Here is a 22,959-nt window from a genome sequence, read left to right on the forward strand (position 1 = left end):
AAAACATTAAAAGAAACAGTCCAAACAGTTCAGAAATATCTAGCTTCTTAATTATGACAAATACACCAACTTCTTTTAATATGTTTTGCTCAACGCTTCCAGGCACATACCACAGACAACTTTATAAAAAACAAAATATTTATACAAACACTACATTCCTATTACCTGCTCACTTATTGAAGGCAGAATTCCAAATTCTTTTATGTATTTGTCTGTCTCTTTGGCAAGTTGGTTTGTATATTGCTGCTTTTGTTGCCTGGAACAGAAAGTTACAGGTAACTTGCTGGGTTATTTTACTAACATTGCTGTATAACTATCAACCGTCTTTAAGATAAACCTTTGGGAAATAGATGTTTATTACTCAATGTGTCCAAAATAACTCCTGGCTTTAGTTCAATGCAAATGAAGAACAGAGAATTGAATAGTGCTGGAGCAGATTTCACTTCATAAAAAGAATAGTTATTGACCACAATTGGTGACATAAACTCCACAAAATTTTTTTAGTATTTGCTACACAAATAAAATCTTCATTTTAAGTTTGTTGCAGTTTGACTGCAACATTCAATAATAAATGTCAAAGGTAGCAAATGTGTAGTTCAAATTTTCGGAATCAATTTGATGGCTTTTATTAGTTCAATACTGGGTTTTTTTGTTTCCATCTGGCTATCTGGCAATGCCAACAATATACTTGATGTATTAACATGTCAATAAATGTTCACTCTCTCTCTTTCTCGTTTGTTCTCAAATGTTTTCAAGATGCTGAACACTTTGATAAGACCCCAGAACTTATTGAGAAATTATCTACAATGCAACCCAAGGAAAGGTAATCTCATGAAGCACTTACAGCTGTTGCCGCAATTCATGTGTGTCTTGTGGGGTTCCAAGTTGATTCAGCACTCTTTGTATTTCTGCAGCTGTTTGGGGGTGGGGGAAAGAGATAGAGATTTTGTAAGTGATACAGTTCCACCACAATGACATGCATCCCTAATTGAAAATTAAGAAATACACACCAGTTAATAGGGTTAGGGAAAATCCAATTCAACACAACTATTGTGATACACGTGTACACTATATAAAATGGATCACGGTAAAACTGAACCAGTGAAAGCTGAACTCTTTCAAATCACATTTTAAAAATCTTTTAGCGCTTTAAGTAGAACTGATGCTACACAAATACCAAATGCTTAAGAACATTCTCACTTGATATCAATAATCTCATATCTTCAATCTTATGTTAAGAGAACAAGTAATGTACATCAAAACAAGTCAACCAGAAGGTTTATAACAAGGTACAGATTATTCCTGTCTGTATTATTTCATGAATAATGAATATACTACAGATGTCACAAATATTGGCAGAGAAAAGATTTTAAATCTAGTTCTTAACCCCCTAAAATGTAATGAGATTATTTATAATTTAACAACAGGAAAGAAGGATTGTATGTGGAGATGACCTACTGTTGTGATTAGGAATCCTATCTTAAAAAATCAAAAACTTCATCCAAATGTACACAAATTATGGGATATGCTCATTAGAATTAACCCTTTCCACATACATCAATTGGTACATGAAATCAAGAATGAAAAGATTTGTATTTTGTAATCACACATATGAAGGGGTAGTTAAGTTGAAATGACACATCTATCAATTGTCAAGTAATCATTTTTTACTTTTCAATTTAGATTTCACTTATTCTAGTCCTGAAATTGGTGTAGTCTTCCTCAAACTGATGCTCACCAGTTGTGTTAAATTTGAACACTAGACAGGTACTCTGAAGGCAGTGAGAACCAGAATAAATGTACTCAAGAATTCAACATGGCTAACATACATCCTGGAAAATTAGTATGAATTCGTACCATCAATCCAGGCCATTGAATACGTGATCTGCAAGGGGTGGGGATGGGGAATATTGTTCAAAATATCGTAGGTTTATGAAACTATATTAAACATATTTTGTGCTATGATTGAAATGAAATTTAGCAGGATTTTAGTAGTTCGTATTTAAATGTGAATTTAAAGTATTTTCAGTTTTACAGTATTTTTTAACTTTAAATTATTTATTATTAAATTTATTTGGTATACAGACCACTAGCACATTTTATGAGTGATTGCCACTTGCTGGCCATTTTTCTTTGGTCTTAGAGATTAATTCCATGTCAAAATTCACCCAAGAAATATAAAGTTCTAGTAAATGAATTCAGAGCAATTAAAAATAATTAAAGATCAGGCTAAATTACAAGGAAACATTCTATTTGTTAATTTAGCAGTCTCTCTGTTGATGTGAACCAATAGGTGCCAGTATCTAACTGGACTTATAGCCTGATTAGCATTTGGATGGGAGATCTCCAGGTGATATCAGCAGTGTAGGTGAAGTTGGAACATCCAGGTGGCAATGGCAAACTACTTCCCAGATGTTGTCAACTAAACAAGGATGTCAGGAGTGGAGCTTGACTTGAAGGAGATGTTATCATTTATTCATGCAGTAGATTGATTGAAAATGTGCCATTAATTAGTTACAGTAAATCTAGTTAAGGTGGACTGAAAGCCAGCTTCTTACAAAAATAAATTATAAACTACGTATATCCTTACACCTCTACCCTTTTCTCCCTGACTTCTACTATGTAACGTTAACGTTTGAGATATTGGATGGGCCCCTAAAATGGAGAAAACTCAGTAAACCAATTATGTTTTTGTTGTTGTTGGTTGCAAAGTTGTGTCTGACCCATCGCGACTCCATGGACAACATTTCTCCAAGCCTTCCTGTCCCCTACCATCCTCTGGAGTCCATTTAAGCTCATGCCTACTGCTTCGGTGACTCCATCCAGCCACTTCATTCTCTGTCATCCCTTTCTTCTTTTGCCCTTAATCTTTCCCAGCATTAGGCATTCTCCAGTGAGATGTTTTAATTGATTAAAGAAAAATCAAAGAACTATGCTGGATTAGAACAGGGTGGGCAGCCTGTTGTAGTCCAAATGTCTTGAACCCCCATATCAAATTAGCATGGCCAATGGCTAGAGAATGAATCTGCAACAAAAGCCACCCTTGCTTACAAATACTGTATAATCAAGGCATCACCTAGTGCAAGAATTGTCCTCAAAAGTACATCAAGAAGAATATAGAAAGAAAAGTGGAATGGTGGAAGTGCTTAACTTTACTGTAAATGATGCTGATTCTTTAAAACCATGTCCTTCTACGACTAAAATGATGATACACTGATGAAATATTTTGCAAAAATAAGTGCTGTCACTCAAGCAGCAAAAATATTATTGATCAGCATGGAACTATGAAGGATAAAGTCCTTAAAAGTCAAACTACAAACTGTTGCTCCGGAGAGGTTTCATAAACTTTCACACTATACCCTACAGATAAAACTGGAAAAAAAAATCTAAGGAATGATGGCTTGACATTGATCACATATAAAACAGTTTTGCATCATTACTATTCCTTTGTTCTGCAATGGGATAAATAGAGAAAAAAATAATGTTTTATAATGTTACTTTTAGAAGATGTCAATGATGCTCAGGGTCACAGAACACTCTACATTAAAGATCATTATCATTTTATTCCTATACTACAAGGAAGAACAACCATTAAGCTAGTAACTAAGACATTTCTAAACCATAAGTTAATTAAATTGAAATACATTTGGTTATTTTTTTTTAGATAATATGGTTGTCATTTTATAAAAAGGTTTCCTGTCTTCTGATCCACTTAATAGGTTATTATCAACAGTAATGACCAAATTCACATCTTGAACTAATATAGTGAATAATTGCCTGGGTTGGCATAAAACCGTGATGGCAAACCTATAGCACACGTGCCACAGGTTGCATGCGGAGCCATTTCTGAGGGCACAGGAGTCGTTGCCCTGTCAGCTCCAGCGCGCATGTGCATGCTGGCCAGCTGATTTTCAGCCTTGATTTCCGGCCATTTTTCGCCCTCCAAAAAACCGCCTAATGCGTAAACTGGAAGTTCAGGAACGGACTTTCAGTTTGCACATTGGGCTGTTTTTTGCTCTCTGGAGACATCAGAGAAGCCTCCTAAAGCCTCGGGAGAGAGAAAAATGGCCAAAGGGGAAACCCAGATGTCCATTCCTGAACTTCTGGTTTGTGTGTTGGGCCATTTTTCGCCCTCCCTAGAATCCTAGAAAGCCTCTGGAGCCTGGGGAGAGTGAAAAATGGATCTACTGGGCCCACTAGAAGTTGGAAAACATGCTGTTTCCACCTCCGGAGGGCTTTGGGGGGGGGCAGGGGAAGCCGTTTTCACCGACCCCAGGCTCCAAGAAAGCCATGCATACATGTGCGGGGCAAGGGGGTCATGTGCAGATGTAGTGGGCACATCATGGGGGTCATTAAATTATGGGAGGGGGCATGAGCACGCCCGATAGTGCACGTTTTTGGCACCCGTAGCGAAAAAGGCTCACCATCACTACTATAAGCTATAATACTAAGCTATAAACCATAGGAATTAAAGTTTACTACATCCTCAGTCAATGCATTATGAACTCATCAAGATATGTGAACCATATGAATATGTTCATTTTTATTTTCTAAAATAAGAATATTTTAGTACATCAGGTTACCACCAGCAGCTAAAAGGAAAAGAAGGCAAAGAACTAGGCAAAGAAGCATTCTATAGTGGTATATGGGAAAGACTTTGAATTATGGGTTAAAGAGATGCTGCCAAGGGAATGGTCAAATAAGAGAGAACATAGCCCAGAGTTGAACAATGGGCAGAGCAAAAGGCTCAAGAGGGACCCTCCCTAGTTTCTCAGGCTGTCAAGATGGCAGGAAAGTTGTACTTTCACATTTGCATGATTCTGTTAATATAGCTTTACAAAAATAGCTCATCTGGTCATGTTTCCTGTCTGGTTTGCCTCCTTAATTTTACTGATTTCTTCTTTCCTTTGATAACCATGAAGTCTATATGTAGTTTAAGAGCAGATTTTATTAACTGAACATTATAAAAATTATGTTTTTATGACCAGAAATAACATACAGGGGATTTGCATTATGTAATAATTATAACAACTCCCTTGCTAGCTACATAGCATCTAAGTATTATATGCACAGAATGACTATTCAATTAAGAGGAAATAATTATACTATCCATCTTGATCCATCTTAAATACAAATAAACCATAGTTTTGTGGTTTCATTGATTCATGTATTTTTTAAAGATAAATTGCTAGTGTTAATTTCATGGTTAGTGTTCCATGACCCTTGAACTGAATCTTGTTCTATCGAGAATGATTCAGAAGTTAATAAATCACAGTAGTAAGGTTAGATACAAAACTGTGTCAACATCATAATCTAATTGCCTGTGTTTACTCTCCTGTTATTCCTACTGAAGAACTTTTCCACTTTTGGAGTTCTGAAGTTGAAAAAGGAAAGAATTCAAATGCTCAATAGTGGGTGGGAGGGCGAGAACTGTTAGTGGCTAGGTTCAAACAATGTTCTATTATATTTTTAATTAAGGAGATCCAGTTGATCAATATGTGTCAGATTTATGTTAACCCAATGTCATTCTATGTTCCTCAATCAGGGAGGAACACTCTGTTGCCTTCCAGATGTCTCAACTCCTGGATGTTGCAACCTCCACTCTTTCTAATCATAAGTGATGCTGGCTGGTCCCACACGAGTAGATTACTACAGGCCCTATCATTTCTCAAAGCGACTGTCATGTAACAATTTCCTTCCTTTCATTTATTATTACCACCAAAGATTGCTCCTCACTGCAAACTCTTTCACAGTAATGGAATATATGGCAGAGCCTATGAAGTAGTTGTGTTCATCTTGGATTCTGATAGTTGTTTATAGTTTTATCCTGATTTCCAACTGTATATTTGTTGTTATGCTGTTTGGGTAGCTCACAACAATTTAAAAAGGCAACCCAGAATCATTACAATGAGATGGGTTGCCTTGCAAATCTAAATAAATAAATAGCAATCAATTCTAGAGCAAACTGGTGTGTTACAGATATTTTGAACTAGAGCTTCTACATGATTGGCCAGTGGGAGTTAAATTTCAAAATGTCAGAACTAAATTGCTTTTTCAGTGGAAAGGATCTTCGTATATCTTGTCTTCTGCCCACAATTTCACCACACAAACAACAAATCTCCCAAGCAGTTTGGATGTTATTTGCACGTGAAATAAGAATGAGTCATATTGGTAAATATTTACATGTCCATGTATGAAAACAAATGGGGCAACTCTGATTTAAATAAAATGTGGTTGAAGGCAAAGGAGAAGGTAGAGCAAATGAAGCTTAACAAATACTTTTAAACATATACAGGTAATCCTTGGCTTACAACAGTTTATTTAGAAACTGTTTAAAGTTACAATGGCACCGAAAAAAGTGATTCATGACCATGTTTCACACTATGTCCTTTGCAGCATCCCTGTGGTCATGTGATCAAAATTCAGACCCTTGGTAACTGACATGCACCTATGACAGCTGCAGTTTCTAATTTTCCTAGGAGAGATGAGTGCGGGCCATCTTATGGACAATTCATTCCGACCGCATCCGGACCGTCAGACCCGGGGAAAGGGCCCTGCAGTGGGGGATAGTGTTGTAACTCAGCAGAAACCTGTGAGTTGTTTCAGGATGCAGGATAATGAGCAGTTGCTCGTTAGGGTCTTCTCCTGCAGATAAAAGACTGATGGTGCCACGCCTTAGTCGCAGAAGTCAACGTCGTTCGTCCGTTTGTTAGTTCCGTTCCATTCCTGGTCTAGTTCGTGTTCATGATTCAAGAAGCACTTGGATAAGTGATTTGCTTTATGTAAACCTGGTTTGCTGTGAGAGTTTGTTTTTGTATTTGCTGTGTAACTTTTTGCCAGAAAATTTATCTATGTTTATTTTGGGCTTGCAGCCAGCTTGAGCTGGGACTGATAAAAATATTTCCTTTGAAGCTCTGTCTGGCTGTCGTTTGTGAAAGAGCAAAGAGGGGGGTCAGAACACATATGTATGAGGGGAACCTTTACCTTTTTACCTTTTTAAAAAACGGGAGTTCTTACATTACCAGCACAATACCATTCAAATGGAGGAGAGATTCACACTATTCTTTTGAATAGACACAATTTCTAATGAAACAATGTCCCTATTTAAAAATCTATACAAACCTGGTGGTTTTTTTAAATCATCCATTTTACACACACACACACACACACACACACACACACACACTCCTTGCTACTTGAATATCCTTCTTTTCCTATTAAAGTTTGGCATTCAACCATGTTGCTATCCTAGATTTTCAAAGCTGTGAATAATTTTAGTGAATGCTTCACTAATTCATTAATTCCATTCTAAAATTATTCTGGGCTTATTATGCATATGAATAACAAGCTGAACAATGACGCTTTCAAGAATAGTAGAGAGACCAAGGATGGACTGATATGGATGGCATATTGAACAAAAACAATTGTTTTTTTTTTATTATGAGATTAAGAATAGCTTGCTCCCAGGATTATACATCTGCTCTTCCTTCTACCATGTGGCCACAGAGATACCGGAAAGCCTTCATTACATGATAAAATTTATCACAGCTCACCAAGTCATTTGAAGCCAGATAAATGATAGTTTGCTTAGGTGGTGGATATAAGTAAACTTCAACAATTTATGAATCTGGTTTGTGATCACTTATTGTAATCAACCAGTTTAAAATGCAGTTGGCATGATAATTTGTGGTTAGTCCAAAACAGAATTGAACCTTTTCGCTTTCCTTCTGACAAGGTTTCAGGAGAATATGAGGAAGTGTATGAGATTGTAAATCTTTTCAGAATTAATTTTGAAGGTGCTACAGAGAATTCTACAAACATGAATGTCTCCCCCCAGTAGAAGTGGAGCTTTGAATTCAGGCTAGGAAGAGGACTTGCTAAATCTACACAATATATACACAATGAAGCATTTTTAGAACATCTCTTTGTGAAGTATGCCAACCTTTCAAAAGGAAAAGCATGTGTGATGTGTGAATAATTTATTGTCTAACTTTTTAATCCATTCTAAAATGATCATGTTAAAGTAAAAAGATTTCTGAACACATCAGTATACTGTGAGGACCATGAAGAGTTGTTACATCTCCAGAGTCCAGTGCTGCTTGTTCCAGAGATTGAAGCAAAAGCAGAACTACTTCTATTGTTCATTTTCTTAATTAAACACATACTCTAGCTGGACAGATCCCATTTCAGTTCCATGTGCATTGAGAGAGACAGCATTATGCACAGTATGTTTATGGAGATTCTCAGTCAGATCATGGTTGTCCCAAAGGTGCTTTTTCAAGAGGCAACTGGATTTTCTGATTTTTCTTTGAAGATGTTTTGCTTCTCAGCTTCTGACTGGAGCTTAAGAAGCTTCTTGGATGAGAAGCAAAACGTCTTCAAAGAAAGAACAGAAAGTTCAGTTGCTTCTTTAAAAAGCACCTTTGGGATGATTATGCACAGTACTTTATTCTGTACTATGGTTCCAAATGAGTTGCACTTAAGATATCCATCAAAGCTTGACAAGTCCCACTTGGACAAGTTTCTCATGCCTCTGGTACTTTCACATCAAACTGCTGTGGCCTGATTTAGTTTATCTGAGTACTATCTCTTGTTTCAGGAGCCATCATCTCTTGTTGTGAGAGCCATTATCTTTTTCTTCTTTGAACTCTTAATTTTCTTTAGGTTTTGGGAACGAAAAGTATAAACCTCATACTGATACCTTTTATCATATTCATTTCACCAATTAATATGAAGCATAAACATTCTTGCAATACTTCTTCTCTTTTAACAAGAGTTTTGCTTTTTCTACTTTTAAAATATGAATACCTGCCTTGAATTAGCACCATCATTTAAAACAGCAAAACAAAATTTCTGCTTATAATTTCCTCCCAGAAGGTTTAATAACAGGTAATAAGAGAGGAAATTGAATGGCATATATTCAAGTTCTGCATGAGGAAAAGATGTTTCCAGGCCAATTTTGTCCTCTGCAGTGTTTTCTTACCATAAAAAACATTACACAAGATGAATTCACTTTTAATTCTTCACCACTCAGAATATATACTTTAGATAAGACTACCAAGAGGTTTAATTAGTAAGCTAGTGCCAAACATTCACCACTCAACAGGCACAAAATATTACTGCCTAACTAATAAAGTCAAGAATTACAAAAATGACAGCATGCTATTTACTTGTGGACGTTTAAAATATCTTTTAAATGAAATCTGCATCAGTCAAAAAATTGTTAATATGAGTAGTCAACTTACTGCATTGTGTGATTTTCTGTATATTAGACGTTATACGTTGGGCCAACTGGTTAGCATCCCCAGCAGTGTTTGCATTATCCGCCATGGTTTATTATAAGCCAACTAGTCATATAGTTCAGGGACCACTAAGCAACAACACCTGCAAAGAAAGAAACACAGTTTAAGGCCTTATGCACAATGAGGAACTGTGCTGTAGAACTCACATTAACAAAGTCCTTTCTTAAAAAAAAAAAATTGGAAAAAAAAAACAACCCCGGTTAAAATACAAAATTACAACAAAAGAGAAAAGATGAGAGATGGCAACAACAGGGAAAGTTTAAAATTTGATATTAAAACAAACAAAAGAATAACAAAAAAAAAAGGTTACTTCCAACTCTCTTCAATATCATTACTATTCTATTAAAAAATAAACTCTTGTTTTGGATTATCGAAAGAAAGATACAAAATTAAAAATATAAATACAAATAATAACAGCAACAGTATACATCATGATCTCTTAATTTGAAGAAAACACACCCACACGTGCATCATATTACCATTCCAAAAATATACATTACTGGATATTTCTATAATAAAAATCTATAATAGAATAACCCTCCACGTTCAGATTAGCCAAAACATAAACATCTAAGATAAAAATGTGTAGCTATCAATCTCCCTACATTTCTACAATCAGAATAATCCAATCCTTCTTGAAATCAGTAACAGATATCCCAAAGGTGCTTTTTCAAAAGGGAAATGGACTTTCTTCCTTTTTACTGGAAGACATTTCATTTTTAATCCAAGAAGCTTCTTTAGTAGTTCTTCAGAACATAAGAAGCTTCTTGGATGAGAAGTGAAATGTCTTCCAGGAAAAAAACAAAGTCCAGCTGCCTTTTGAAAAAGCACCTTTGGGACAACTATGACCTGGAAGACTGAGAAACCCCCCAGACACTAACAAATACCCAAATATATAAATACTGTACATCTGCATAACCAGAATCCCAAATATTACTGGTGGGTTCCCATGTAAAAAATAATAATTTGGTACACAATTTGTTTTCCTTTTACTAGTTGTAACATTTTAAAAGAAATATTAAATTCTGTTTTCATTACTTTTTATAGTCCATATGGTTTATTTTTGTAGGCTTCCCATTTTTCCTGAAAAAATTGTTTTCATGTTGGCATTTGCACCCCTAAAGAGGAATGAAAGCTTAGCAAGGGAGCAAAAGGAGAGTTCAGGTCAATGAGACATTGAGGGCAGTTAAGACTTCCAGCAAATCCCAAAGGAAACACACTAATAAATAAGGACAGCTAGATGGGGAAGGAAGACACAATTCTGAAAAACTGTCTATGTAGAGAAGACCAACACATTTCTACACAAAGATGCAACGAATACACATCTAACACAGATTGAAATGATCAAACAGAGATCCAACCTAGAACTAAGAAGAAATTTCCTGACAGTGAGAAAAATTAACCAGTGGAATGGCTTGCCTCCAGAAGTTGTGGGTACTTATCACTGGAGACTTTTAAAAAGTGATTGGACAGCCATCTGTCCGAAATGATATAAGGTCTCCTGCTTGAACAGAAGGTTAGCCTAGAAAACTTCCAAGGTCCCTCCCAATTTTATTATTCTGCGTTCTACATCAATTTCCCCCAAACTGTTATCTTCCAGGTTCACTGAATTATATAATGCTCAGACATCATGAAGGATAAAAAAAAACAACAGAAATGTTTTTGCCTATTTCAGGAAGCTTTATCTCTGCAAACTTCCCTGTCCTGTGAACGTAAAAACCTTTGCTAAACCCTATTTGTTAGATGTATGTTTTTTTTTAAATGAAAATATGTCAAGAAGTAGCCGAGATATTTCTAAGAAGGCATAAGACCAATGAATAAGAACATTATGAAGCCTTCCACCAAATTTCAAAAAAACATCGCAGAAGCTACAATAAAGATACAAGCTGCAGTTTTTCAAACCTATTTTTAAGTTCTTTTTCAATTCCTTTTACTTTACACATGGCGATATTTCCTCTTTCTCTCTTTTCAGTCTTCAGCAATTTCTGCGGAATTGGCTTATGGAGGTCAAAGAAGTTTCTCAGAGATTCATTAAACTCATTATTAGGTCAGGGTTTCCTTCATCATACTGTGTAAGATATTAATCTTGAAAAATCAGCAGGTTTTCTTTAAAAACACAAAATATTTTTTATTCTAAAATAAAACCAACCACCATTCCTATCACCCTATTCCCTTTTGGGATAAGCAACATATAATAAGGTGAGGAAATGAAGATAGTATAGCCTTTATTGTCACTGTGCATCATGTATACAATGAAATTGGGGTTGTTGTTGTTGTTGTTTTTGCTTTATGGCAAGATAGGACTGTGGTATAAAAACAAAGTAAATAAAAATATAGAAATAGCAAAAAATGCGGTATATTACAAACACCCTTCACTGTGTTTCTCTTTACCTTTCTATCTCTGCAGTTCACCCTATATCCCTTCATCATTTCAATATAATTGGTTTTTTCTTGCCATCTTTGGACTTTCCCATCTCTATCATTTTCAAGAACTCAAACATTCCAGCTTTCCCAGTCTTCCTCTCCCTCTCCAACAACTAGGTACTTCTGATTTGTTATGAGAGTTAATCATTCATTCAGTTTCCTTGAACAAACCACTTCTTCTAGACTGGTTGCTCACTTTTGTATGTATTCACATTCATTCAGCTCCCATTCATTCTTGATCTACTTCTGGTTTTACCACTCAAGTTTTAAGTGCACGCAATTATTTACTTTTGCATTTCTCTACGCTCCACTGCTCTTTTAACAAGTGAGGCAGAAAGTATGCTCTTATGCCTGACTAAGATGATTAAAGGCCAGGAGACTAAAATATATGAAGAACAGTTGCAGGATTTGGGGTTGGCTAGTCTAGAGAAAAAAAGAACAAGGGGGGACATGATAGTAGTATTCCAGTATTTGTGCAGTTACCACAAAGAGGAGAGGGTCGACATATTTTCCAAAGCAGCAGAAGGCAAGATAAGAAACAATGGATGGAAACCAATCCATTGAGAAGCAACCAGGAATTAAAGCGAAACTTCCTAACAGAGGACAATTAACCGGTGGGACAGCTTGTGCCCTCAGAAGTTGTAGGTGCTTCAACACTGGTGGTTTTTAAGAAGAGACTGGACAGTCACTTGTCTGAAAATTGTATAGGGTCTCCTGCTTGTAACGGGGGGCTAGGCAAGGTCCCTTCCAGGTCTATTCTGATTGATTGATTGATTGATTGATTGACTGATTTTCACTTATTTTGACAAATATTCATTCCTCACCAGAGATCACACATTTGATTTTGTGCCATTAAGTCAGTTTCAATTCTTAGTGACCACACAGATTTCCTCCACGATGGATCACATACTACCATGTCCCATCTTTCTACCAAAATTTGTATGTCTTACAATTTCTCTAGCCTTTTTCTCCTATTTAGAAAACATTCCACCAATGTACAAAATGCATGTGCCTTCTTTAGTTATTTTGCAACCTATGCGTAGCTAAGAACTATTCAGTTTTTCCTGCCATACCCAACTGCCTTGCCTTCTTGGTACATTAATTCTCAGATCTATATGCTTCTTGGCATCATACAAGCTACTGTATGTTCCAAATTATTCAGGATCTAGCCAACAATATGACAGCAATTATAAACATGAACATCACACACTCGCATGCACACCCAGTCCCCTTCTAAAATCACTACATCCTTTATACTATATTTATAAATATATTAAATAACCATGACGCCCTATCCTTCCTGTTGACGGTTGAACAATATTCAAGTTCTACATTTTTTTTCACTTGCTTTTCTTTCAAATAGTCTTGTTTTGAGTTCAGAAACTCACTCCAGTTCCATCTAAAACAGGGGCGTCAAACTCAATTTCATTGAGGGTCGTATCAGAGTTGTGTTTGACCTCAGGGGGGGCAGGGAGGCGTGGGCAGCTCAATGTCATTTGTGTGGTGGCCCGAGCACTCTGCCAGTGAAAACGGAGCTCAGAAGGGCCGTGTTTTCACTGGCAGTGGGTTGCAGGAGACTGTCGCGGACAAAAAAGGAGCTCAAGAGCGCAGTTTTTGTTGGCAGAGGCATCGTGGGCCTGTCCTTCACTGTTTTCAGGGCAGCCCCGCAGGCCAGATCTAAGCACCCCGCAAGCCTTGGGTTTGATATCCTGGAGCTAAAACTTTCCAAAATCCACTTATTCATTTTATTATATGCTTTCTCTTGTTCAACAAATGTGGAGTAAACTTTCTCGGGTTGATACATATCTCAGTGCCTAACACCATATTTCTCAACTGTTGCTCTCTGCCTTTCACTCTATGAAAATTTGTGAGGAGGCCAATCCTGACCGTGTGGGTCTTGATAACTTCATAATTCTGCCAGTTATCTTCCCAGACATTGGGAAGACATGGGACATTTAACCAGCTAATGTCCCATATCTTTTGCATTTACTCTTGCTACATTTCCTTCTGTATAATGGAACAGTAGCAGCATATACTTCTGATCATCAGACATAAATCCAATCTTTGCACACCTAAAACAAGTTGCACAGCCATTTTGTAAACAACCCATATCTACATTTTAAGATTTTCCCAGGTGTACCATGTACACTTGCAGCCTACTGTTTTTTCAGCATTTTCAAAACATGACATCTTTTCAAATCTGATTAATAATTCTCTCAGAATGAAGACAAAGCCAATCTAAGAAAGGAAATCTGGAATAAAAGTAGGGAGAATTATTAAATCTACAATCCAAAATTGTGTTTCCAACGGGTTATAGTACTGACTAGACTGTTCAATATGTAGCATTCCAGAATTCTCAGGAAAAGTCTAAGATTACTGGACCAATTCAGCAAATTGCTTGAGTGAAACAAGTGCACTTTAAAAATAGATATTCATTTTAGCTTAATTATTACAAAGAACTCTTTAACTGAATCGTGATTATACAACAACCAGAAGCATCAGAAATATACACAGTTAGCTATCTTAAAACTGGGGTTAGGTTCTGATTTTGTTTTAGAAAAAAGAAAGCAACTAAAATATTTTAACTAAGAATAATAGAGTTGGAAGGGACCTTGGAGATCTTCTAGTCCCTGCTCAAGCAGGAGACTTTATACCAGGACTGTCAAACTCCCGGCCCATGGGCCGAATGCGTCATGCAGTAGCCACATCCACACCGGTTTTGCAAAGGGGAAAAAAGTCCTGATATGTCATGTGATGCCGTCATGACGACATGAATTTACCACCCCTGCTTCATACTATTTGAGACAAATGGCTGTCCAATGTCTTCTTAAAAACTCCAGTTATGGAGTATCCACAACCTGTGAAGGCAAACCGTTTCACTGACATTTTGCTGATCTATCTTATTATTAGGAAATTTTAAAGTCATAGATTTATGTTTTAATATTCAGGCACCAGCCTTTTCTGAACTTAAAGAGGGCTTATAAAGTTGAAGTTCATCTTTTTTGGTGACATTTCTGCCAATATCCCTGTAGCACTTATATTTTCCATGATGCTCTGGATGATATCACCAAACTCTTCAGAAGTATTCCAAGAGGAAGACATCTATATTCATGGCCCTCAACCAAAGTCAAATGTAGATACTATTCCTTGGCTGACTTCATACATAGGGTAATGCCACTGTTCATTTATCTGCACTTGCTAAATAAATGCCAGTTGACTGTTTGCCCATAACACATAACTCTATAAATCATGCATTATAAACCAGTATGGGTGGATTCATACCAAGCCAAAATCAAACTAACCACATTATAATTTAATATCATTTACCATTGTTTCAAACTGCAAGACTGATTGCACAATCAGCAGAAAGTCACAAACAATTCCTTGGTGTCCTAATATTATTCAGCGGTACTCAAATTAGAATTGTTGTCTAAAAAAAAACTTTTAATATTAGTTATACTATTGATGAGAAAACGCATAAGCAGCAATGTACAAATTTTAAACAGAGGAGTTTATTCAAATAACTACTTGAGGGGCCAAACTGACTAAGCCTTGATCTTACAAAATACTTATCTAATACTTATCTAAATACTTTGCAAACATTCCTGAAATTTTCAAAAAAGCATCTCAACAAAAATGAACTGAAATTTCTGTTCCACTCAGATTTAAAAAAAAAAATATCAAAAAGTTCTCAAAAAATTACAAACGGAAAAAGAGAAAAGCCATATGGAGGATGATTAATTGCATCTTTTCTAACCTGTTTTTCCGCTTAGGAAACTAGGAGCAACTCTTTTGGTCAATCCAGTATTCAATTCCCACACAGGGTGGATACAGTTCAGCCCTTTCAGCAATTAGCACTGAGAAACTTACTGCTTCTGATCCTAAACCTGAGATGCACCAATTATTCTCTGTGTGTGTGTGCGTGTGTGTGTGCACGCATGTATATATGTATGCGTATATATCACACATATCTCTCTCTCATGTATGTATGTATGTATGCATGCATCATATACATACATATATATACATACACATACATATAGATTTAGATTTAGATTGCAATAGCACTTAGGCTTATATATACTTATGTTTATATACTGCTTTTACAGCCCTCTTAAATGGTTTACAGAGTCAGCATATTGTCCCCAACAATTTGGGTCCTCATTTTACCAACCTCGAAAGAATGGAAGGTTGAGTCAACCTTGAGCCTGGTGAGATTTTAACTGTCAAATTGCAGTCAGCTGGTAGTCAGCAGAAAGTAGTCTGCAGTACTGCACTCTAACCACTGTGCCACCGTGGCTCATACATAATACATATACATAATAAACATAATCAACAATAACACGATACACTGAAAAGCAAAGGCTTATTAAGTTTTGTCAAGCTAATTTAGGAGCTATTGACAATCTTCCGCCATGGTGGTGCTTAATCTCCTCTTAAAACAATATAAGGCTCCCAACACCACAGCATTTCCCCCCAAAAACACAACAAAGTTTAAGTTAATTATGGGTTACATGCTTAATTATCAATTTATAACAGGGGCTGGGCTTGCATATCACATAGTCTAGTTGGGTTCAAACATTTGTGTTCCAATCAAACAAGCCCAATTATTAATTTTAAATAATTGTGAACTTAATAAGTGAGCTTGTTACCCCCCAGAACTCTTTCACCCAGAAGCCTTTTTCTTCACTTTCTAATCTTCTTTACATTGACAGATGTGCACATTAGCTCTCAAAAGAGTTTCACTGCAGACTTTCGTAAAGAAAGGATAAGAGATACCTATCTCATTTCTTTCAACATTCTCCAGTTGCATAGTCCTTGAACCTTCCAACCTACACCAAGCTTTTCTATACAAGATTCATTTAACATGACACACCAATTAACAGAGTTGGAGGGGACCTTGCAGGTCATCTAGTCCAACCCCCTGCCCAAGCAGGAGACCCTACATCTGCCTCTACCTAGGATGAAATTCACAACCTCCTGATTATGAGGAGAGAGTTCCACCTGTGATGGGGTGGTTTGTGAACCCAGGCAACTGCAATTTTAATTAACCATCGTCAAATAAACCCAAAGTCCTACTTCATATAGCCCCCCCCCCACCTCTATATATGATAACTGTATTTAGGGTAACTGTATTAAACTAAAAGGAGTCTGATTTACTTAAAATTGAGAAGGGGGGTGGGCCTTTTCATGACTGATATGATCATGTGCCATTAAGAGTGTTTTTTACTCCTGGGGATCACATACATTTAACTAGATTTTCTCCAGGTCTTTGGCCTCTTCACGCCAACAATGTATTCTATAGCAGGGGTCTCCAACCTTGGCAACTTTAAGTCTGGCGGACTTCAAGCTTGCTGGGGAATTCCGCCAGGCTTAAAGTTGCCAAGGTTGGAGAGCCCTGTTCTATAGTAAACTTCTACAAGGGAGACTATAGCAGCAGGCTCATCAACCTACAAGAACTCAGACTCCCGCATAAAATTACCCAGGCACGGATATGTTTACGCGCAGGCTTAATCCCGTTTTCCCTCCCTCCGAAAGGCTTTTTAACCCATACAGAATCGCAATTTCCCCTACATTATACCCCTCACGTGATTGCTCCACCCAGAGAGACGAGGCGCTGAGCAAACGCCAGAAAGGAAGGGGCTAATTTATTTCCCGTTTCCTGGCGGTCAACCCCACGGGTCTTCTCCACACTCCTCGGGCGCGAGGCACCCCACAATTAATCCCTTCGCTCCTCGCCTCCCAGGGATGCTGCAAAAAAAAAAAAAAAAAAAAAAAAAAAACCCGCCTGGGCAGCGCAGCAGGAAAGGCAGGCGAAATTCCACAGCATCAGGAAACCAAGGGCAGGAAAAGCAGGGGAGGCCGGGCAGAGAGACGGGCAGAGAGACAGAGAAGGAGACTTCGCCCGCTTGTTAGGACAACCTCCAAACGTATCCAACGAGCACCGGGAGACAGGCTCGGCGAAGCGCGGGGGGCTAGTTGAGGCAGGAGGAGGGTTGCTGGCGCAGATTAACCTCCTGCTCTCCCAATGTAGGAGGGGGAAATGCGGAACTAGCGCCCAGCAAAGCAGCCTCAGTGTTCAGCTGGGAAACTGGGCCCAGCGAACCTTCCCTTATCTCCCCCCACTCCACCAAAGAGAGCCCCACCATCTCTCCTCCCCCCACCCAATCCTTCCCTCGGGATTGCAGTAGTTCTGCGTCGGGGCGGCGGCCACCTGAGCCTATGCCACGCACACAGCCCGAGAGGGAACAGGGGCAGCCACAAGCAGGACACACACACCCCTTCAATGCACTACTCGCTTCTTACCCCCAAGCTCGTAGATTTGGCCTCTCGGCGTGTCCCGGGTGTGGGGTGGACGGAGACGGGGCCAGGTGTCCGGGTTCCGGACTTGGATCGTCCGAGCGCTCAGCTGATCCGCCGGAGACGGCCACTCCCCTCAACCCAGCCCAGTTTACTGCAGCATGAGCTATTCCCGGAAAAGGAGGAGAAGGAACCGAGGCAGGCCCCGCCTCGCTTCCAAAAGACGCTTCACAGCTGAGATTTCGGTCGGCATAACCTGCTATGGGGAAACCAGACACGCGTGGGTTACACGACTTGCGCGCACGTGTCCCCCCCCCCCCGGCTGGTCCGGGGACTCTGTCCTAATCAGCTACTACAACAACGAACCACTAGGCTCATGTGTGAAAAAGGCGGTGGCGGCAAATAAAAGGGTCTCCCCAGAAACCAGTTTGCCCCCAAATATCTTTTAACTGCCTGACCTTTTAAAAGCGCACGTACACCCACACACGAGCGAGAAACACGTTACTAGCGAAAGGCGATACAAACGGAACAGTGCAGTCTGTTACTTCTGAACCTTCCCTTCCTTTTTTCTTGTTTATTTTTTAAAATTTATTTGGTTTGTCAAGCATGTATGACAAAACAAGTATAAGTAGGACTACCTGTACATGACCGCATCCTCCACTTGTCCACAACCCACTGGGAGGGCAATCCCACAATCAGATGTGCCCCATTGCAACTTTAATCATCTCCAAGTCTCTTGGAAGTTATTTCTATACTTCTTATGCAGATCTTTTCAGAAGATTACATACATTTGTTGTACCTGCTCCTTAGTTGCTATTGATTTTAGTATTTATTTAATTTATTTAAACAATTTATAAGTCGTTATATCTCATACAGTGATCTTAGGCAGCTCATAATAACCAGTAAAAATAGAATTAAAAGGAAACATTTCCTAGCAAAGGGAGACCAACCAAATTATTAATTTTAAACTCAACCGCAACCCTAGCCCAGTGCTTGGTGTCGGTGCAACCTTCTGGAAGTTGAAAGTGATTCTGACATCAGACATAGGGGGCAGAAGTGTATTCAACAGGTTCTGACCAGTTCTGGAGAACCAGTAGTGGAAATTTTGAATAGTTCGGAGAACCAGTAAATATCACCTCTGACTGGCCCCGCCCCCATCTATTCTCTGCCTCCCGAGACCCAGCTGATTGGGAGGGAATGGGGATTTTAGAGTACCCTTCCCTTGCCACGCCCACCAAGCCATGCCATGCCCACCAAGCCACGCCCATAGAACTTTATAGTAAAAAATTTTGAATCCCACCACTGATAGGGGGACCTTCAAATCTCAGATGAGAGGCTTTTCCCAAGGATTGCAGTAACTGTAGAGAAAGTCAGCCTCCAAAGTCCCATCAGAGGACACCATTTAAGGCAAGGGACCTTGATCGTGTTCACTTTATCTGATCTAATAGGATGGGCAGATATCCTTGGAGAGACATGGCCCCTGTGCCATGTAAAGCTTTAAAGACAATCACCAGTCTTGTATTGAACTCAGAAAGCAACTGGGGGCCAGTTTAGCTCATGTAACAGTGGTATATGTCAGCTTCTGCCTTGCTGTTGCTTCAGCTGCCATGAAACGGGAAGGGGGGGGCTTGTATTTGGGAGGGGTTAATTGATGTGCTGGAGGAATGTTCTAGGATGTACCAGTCGTTGGGATTGCGCATGCGTATGTGTTTCCCGCCTGCATCAACGGCCTCGACATTCCATCGTCCGGCCTGTCTTTTTGAAGTTATCTCACACCTGACATTTGAAGGACTTATGATTGGACTGGAGCTTTGATCCTAAGGGGGGGGGGAACGGGCTATTCTATATATCAATTGCTTTCGCGCCATATTAATCAGACTTTGCTTTGCTACTGCTCACTTACCATTTATAATTAGTAAAAGTACTTTTGATTTCCAACCCATGGAGTCTCTTAGCCTTCTTTCCTAATTATGTAATGGAGTGGGGCTTGACAAGAAGCAAAGTCTGAAAATAAAACCCCTTTCCAGGAGATTTACGTCTACCGAGAAGGGAAATAATGTCTTCTCCGAGCAGAGAGGAGGAGGGGGCCGTTGGAGGGGCGGATTCCAGTGAACTAGGACCTCCCGACCTTTCTTTACACGAGCCCAGCCCGCCTGACCGATCCTTGCACGAAGATTTATTTCAACTGCAAATTTCCAGCCAGCCTGAACCTTCCCCCCCACCCCGATGGTCAACTTCGGTGGGACAAAGAGAGACAGAGACAAGCTGGAATGCTGGACTCACCCAAAGACCATCCCGACAAACTTCGCTGGAGCCGGGTGCCGTGAGAAAACCCCAGACGAGTGAGTTCCCTGACTATTGGAGCCAAAGGTACTTTGAGGAAAGAAGGGGGGGCGATGAAGGAGAATGGAGAAGCTACCAGCACCAGGGGCCCATGAGAAAACCCCAGCGGAGTGAATTACCTGATTATTGGGGTCAAACATATTTGGGGGAGAGAAGGGGGGAGGAGGAAAGAGACTGGAGAAATTGGCAACGTTACCCACGCCCGACATCTCCCCCTCCCCCTCGGCCTGCTTCGCCCCCTGCGGCTAGAGGTGTTGCTGATCAAGGAGGCCCTCCCCCCCGAAGACATCGGATGGCTAAAATCCCTCCCTTGCCTGTACATTATAATGGTGGTTCTGCTAGCCTGCCCTCGTTTCTTATGCAAGTGTTTAACTACATGGAGATTTATGGCCGGGACTTTGAAACTGACACCATGAGAGTCAGGATGATTCTTTTGTCCTTAGATGGTGAGGCGGCTACATGGTCAACTGCGTTGCATATGTCTGCCTCTCCCCTCTTGGGGAATTTCAACCGCTTTATGGAGGCTTTCCGCCAACGTTTTGATGACCCGTTAACTGAGAAGCGGAACAAATTGAAGTTTTTAACTTTTGAACAAGACGATAAATCTGTCGCCCAATACATCCAGGAATTTCAGTGTCTTTCCCAATACATGAGAGGTTGGGGGGAGGACGCCCTTCTGGACAGATTTGCTGAAGGACTGAATGAAGACATTTATCAGCAATGTGTCAATCGTAACCTGCCGAGATGTTTAATCACTTGGTTTGAGCATGCAGCGGACGCTGAACTCGACTTAACCCGTCTCCGTTATGCTAAAGAGGAAAGAAGGAAGCGGAAAGAGAGGGCTGCCAAATCCCTCCCCCCTCCAACCACTCAATCGCTCTTCAAACGACGAGGTGAAGCAAGGGGGCCCCCTTCTGGCTTCTCCAGGCCTGTAACATGCTTTCGCTGTGGCAAACTCGGGCACATCGCCCCCGAATGTCGTGCTAAATTACCCCTCTCTGCCCAACCCCCTCCCAAACGTGAGGAAAAGTCTGCCAGAGGCCCTGAAAAGAAGAAGAAGGAGACAGCTTTCGCTGGGGAATCCAACCCCCCTCCGTTTGCCCAGCCATTAGAGGGAGACGCGGACGCTAACTCCTCTTCTTCGGAGGACTCCGATGACGACACATCGCCTCACTGGGTGAGTTCAAACAAGGGGCCCCTGCTAATCCCTATTGAATTAAAAGTTCCTCCTGAGGGGATACCTGCCACCCTCTTGGCTTTACTTGATTCAGGCTGTTCCCGGTCCATGATCAATCCAGCCATGGTGGAGAAATTAGGCCTCAAATTGCGCACTTTGAAAACCCCAATTGTATTTTGCCAAATAGACGGCTCCATTGCGGGGGGGGGGGCGCCCATTTTTTTACGGAGCCTTTGGAAATGAGGATGGGTACCCATACTGAATTAATCTCTTTTGTGGTCGCACCGGGCATGGACAGGCCACTCATTTTGGGCATCCCATGGCTTCGAAAGTGGAACCCTCACATAAATTGGCGGACAGGCCGCTTACGCGTTCGCTCGAAGGTGCCTCCAGTGGGGGAGGGCTCTCCGGACCAACCTGCCGTCACTGACGTTCCTGAAGTAGCCGCTAGAGGGCAGGAGAGGATTGCAGGAGAGGAGAAAATTCCGAAAGAATATCTGGATCTTAAGGAAGTCTTCAGCGAACAATCTTCGGACATTCTGCCCCCCCACAGGCCTACTGATTGCTCCATAGACATTTTACCCGGGGTTAAGCTCCCTAAACCCCGGATTTACTCCATGTCGCCCAGGGAAATGGAGGAGATGCGTTCTTTCATTGACAAAAATTTGAAACGTGGTTTCATTGAACCAGCCCGACCCAAAGTGGCTGCCCCTGTACTGTTTCGTGAAAAGAAAGATGGTTCTCTTCGCTTATGCTGTGACTTTAGAAACCTTAACGCGGTCTCTTCTCAGAACCTCTACCCACTCCCATTGATGAAAGACTTGTTGGCGCAACTAGGGAAGGGCCGCATCTTCACAAAATTGGACCTGCGAGAAGCTTACTATAGGATACGCATTAAGGAAGGGGACGAATGGAAGACTGCTTTCAACTGCCCTCTTGGTTGTTTCCAGTTTCGGGTTATGCCTTTTGGCCTCCAGGGGGCTCCTGCTGTGTTCATGCAATTTATTAATGAGGTCTTGCACGATCATCTGTACAAGGGCGTTATCGTATACCTGGACGATATCCTCATTTATACCCGCAGTTACGACCACCACGTCAATCTGGTACGCACTGTTTTGAAAAAACTCCGTGCCGCTGACCTTTATGCCAAATTGTCTAAGTGTGAGTTTCACCAAACTAAAATTGACTATCTGGGCTACCGCATCTCCCCTGATGGCATTGAAATGGACCCTGAAAAGGTGAAGGCGGTCACTGAATGGGACACGCCCAGAACTCGTAAGCAATTGCAAAAAATTTTGGGGTTCGCCAATTTCTACCGTCAATTCATTCCCTCTTTTGCTAACATTGCTCTCCCTATTACTAATTTGCTCAAGACGAAAGGCGACCCGAAGCCTAAACCCAATAAGCCTTTGG

At 40.1% G+C, this 22,959-nt stretch overlaps 1 protein-coding gene across 1 annotated transcript in view; it reads right to left on the reverse strand.

Annotated features, from left to right (window-relative positions):
- Positions 1-18,183, reverse strand: part of STX7 (syntaxin 7) — a 32,637-nt gene extending 14,454 nt beyond the window's left edge. The window contains exons 1-4 of the mRNA XM_032215782.1: positions 18,033-18,183; positions 9,246-9,384; positions 845-914; positions 166-256 (exon numbers count right to left, since the gene is read on the reverse strand). Coding sequence (XP_032071673.1) covers positions 166-256; positions 845-914; positions 9,246-9,330 — 246 coding nt within the window. The 5' untranslated portion in view covers positions 9,331-9,384; positions 18,033-18,183. The remainder of the gene's footprint in view (positions 1-165; positions 257-844; positions 915-9,245; positions 9,385-18,032) is intronic.
- Positions 18,184-22,959: the final 4,776 nt, after the last annotated feature.

Source organism: Thamnophis elegans, chromosome 4 (genome assembly GCF_009769535.1).
Source record: "Thamnophis elegans isolate rThaEle1 chromosome 4, rThaEle1.pri, whole genome shotgun sequence".
Classification (NCBI taxonomy): Eukaryota; Metazoa; Chordata; class Lepidosauria; order Squamata; family Colubridae; genus Thamnophis; species Thamnophis elegans.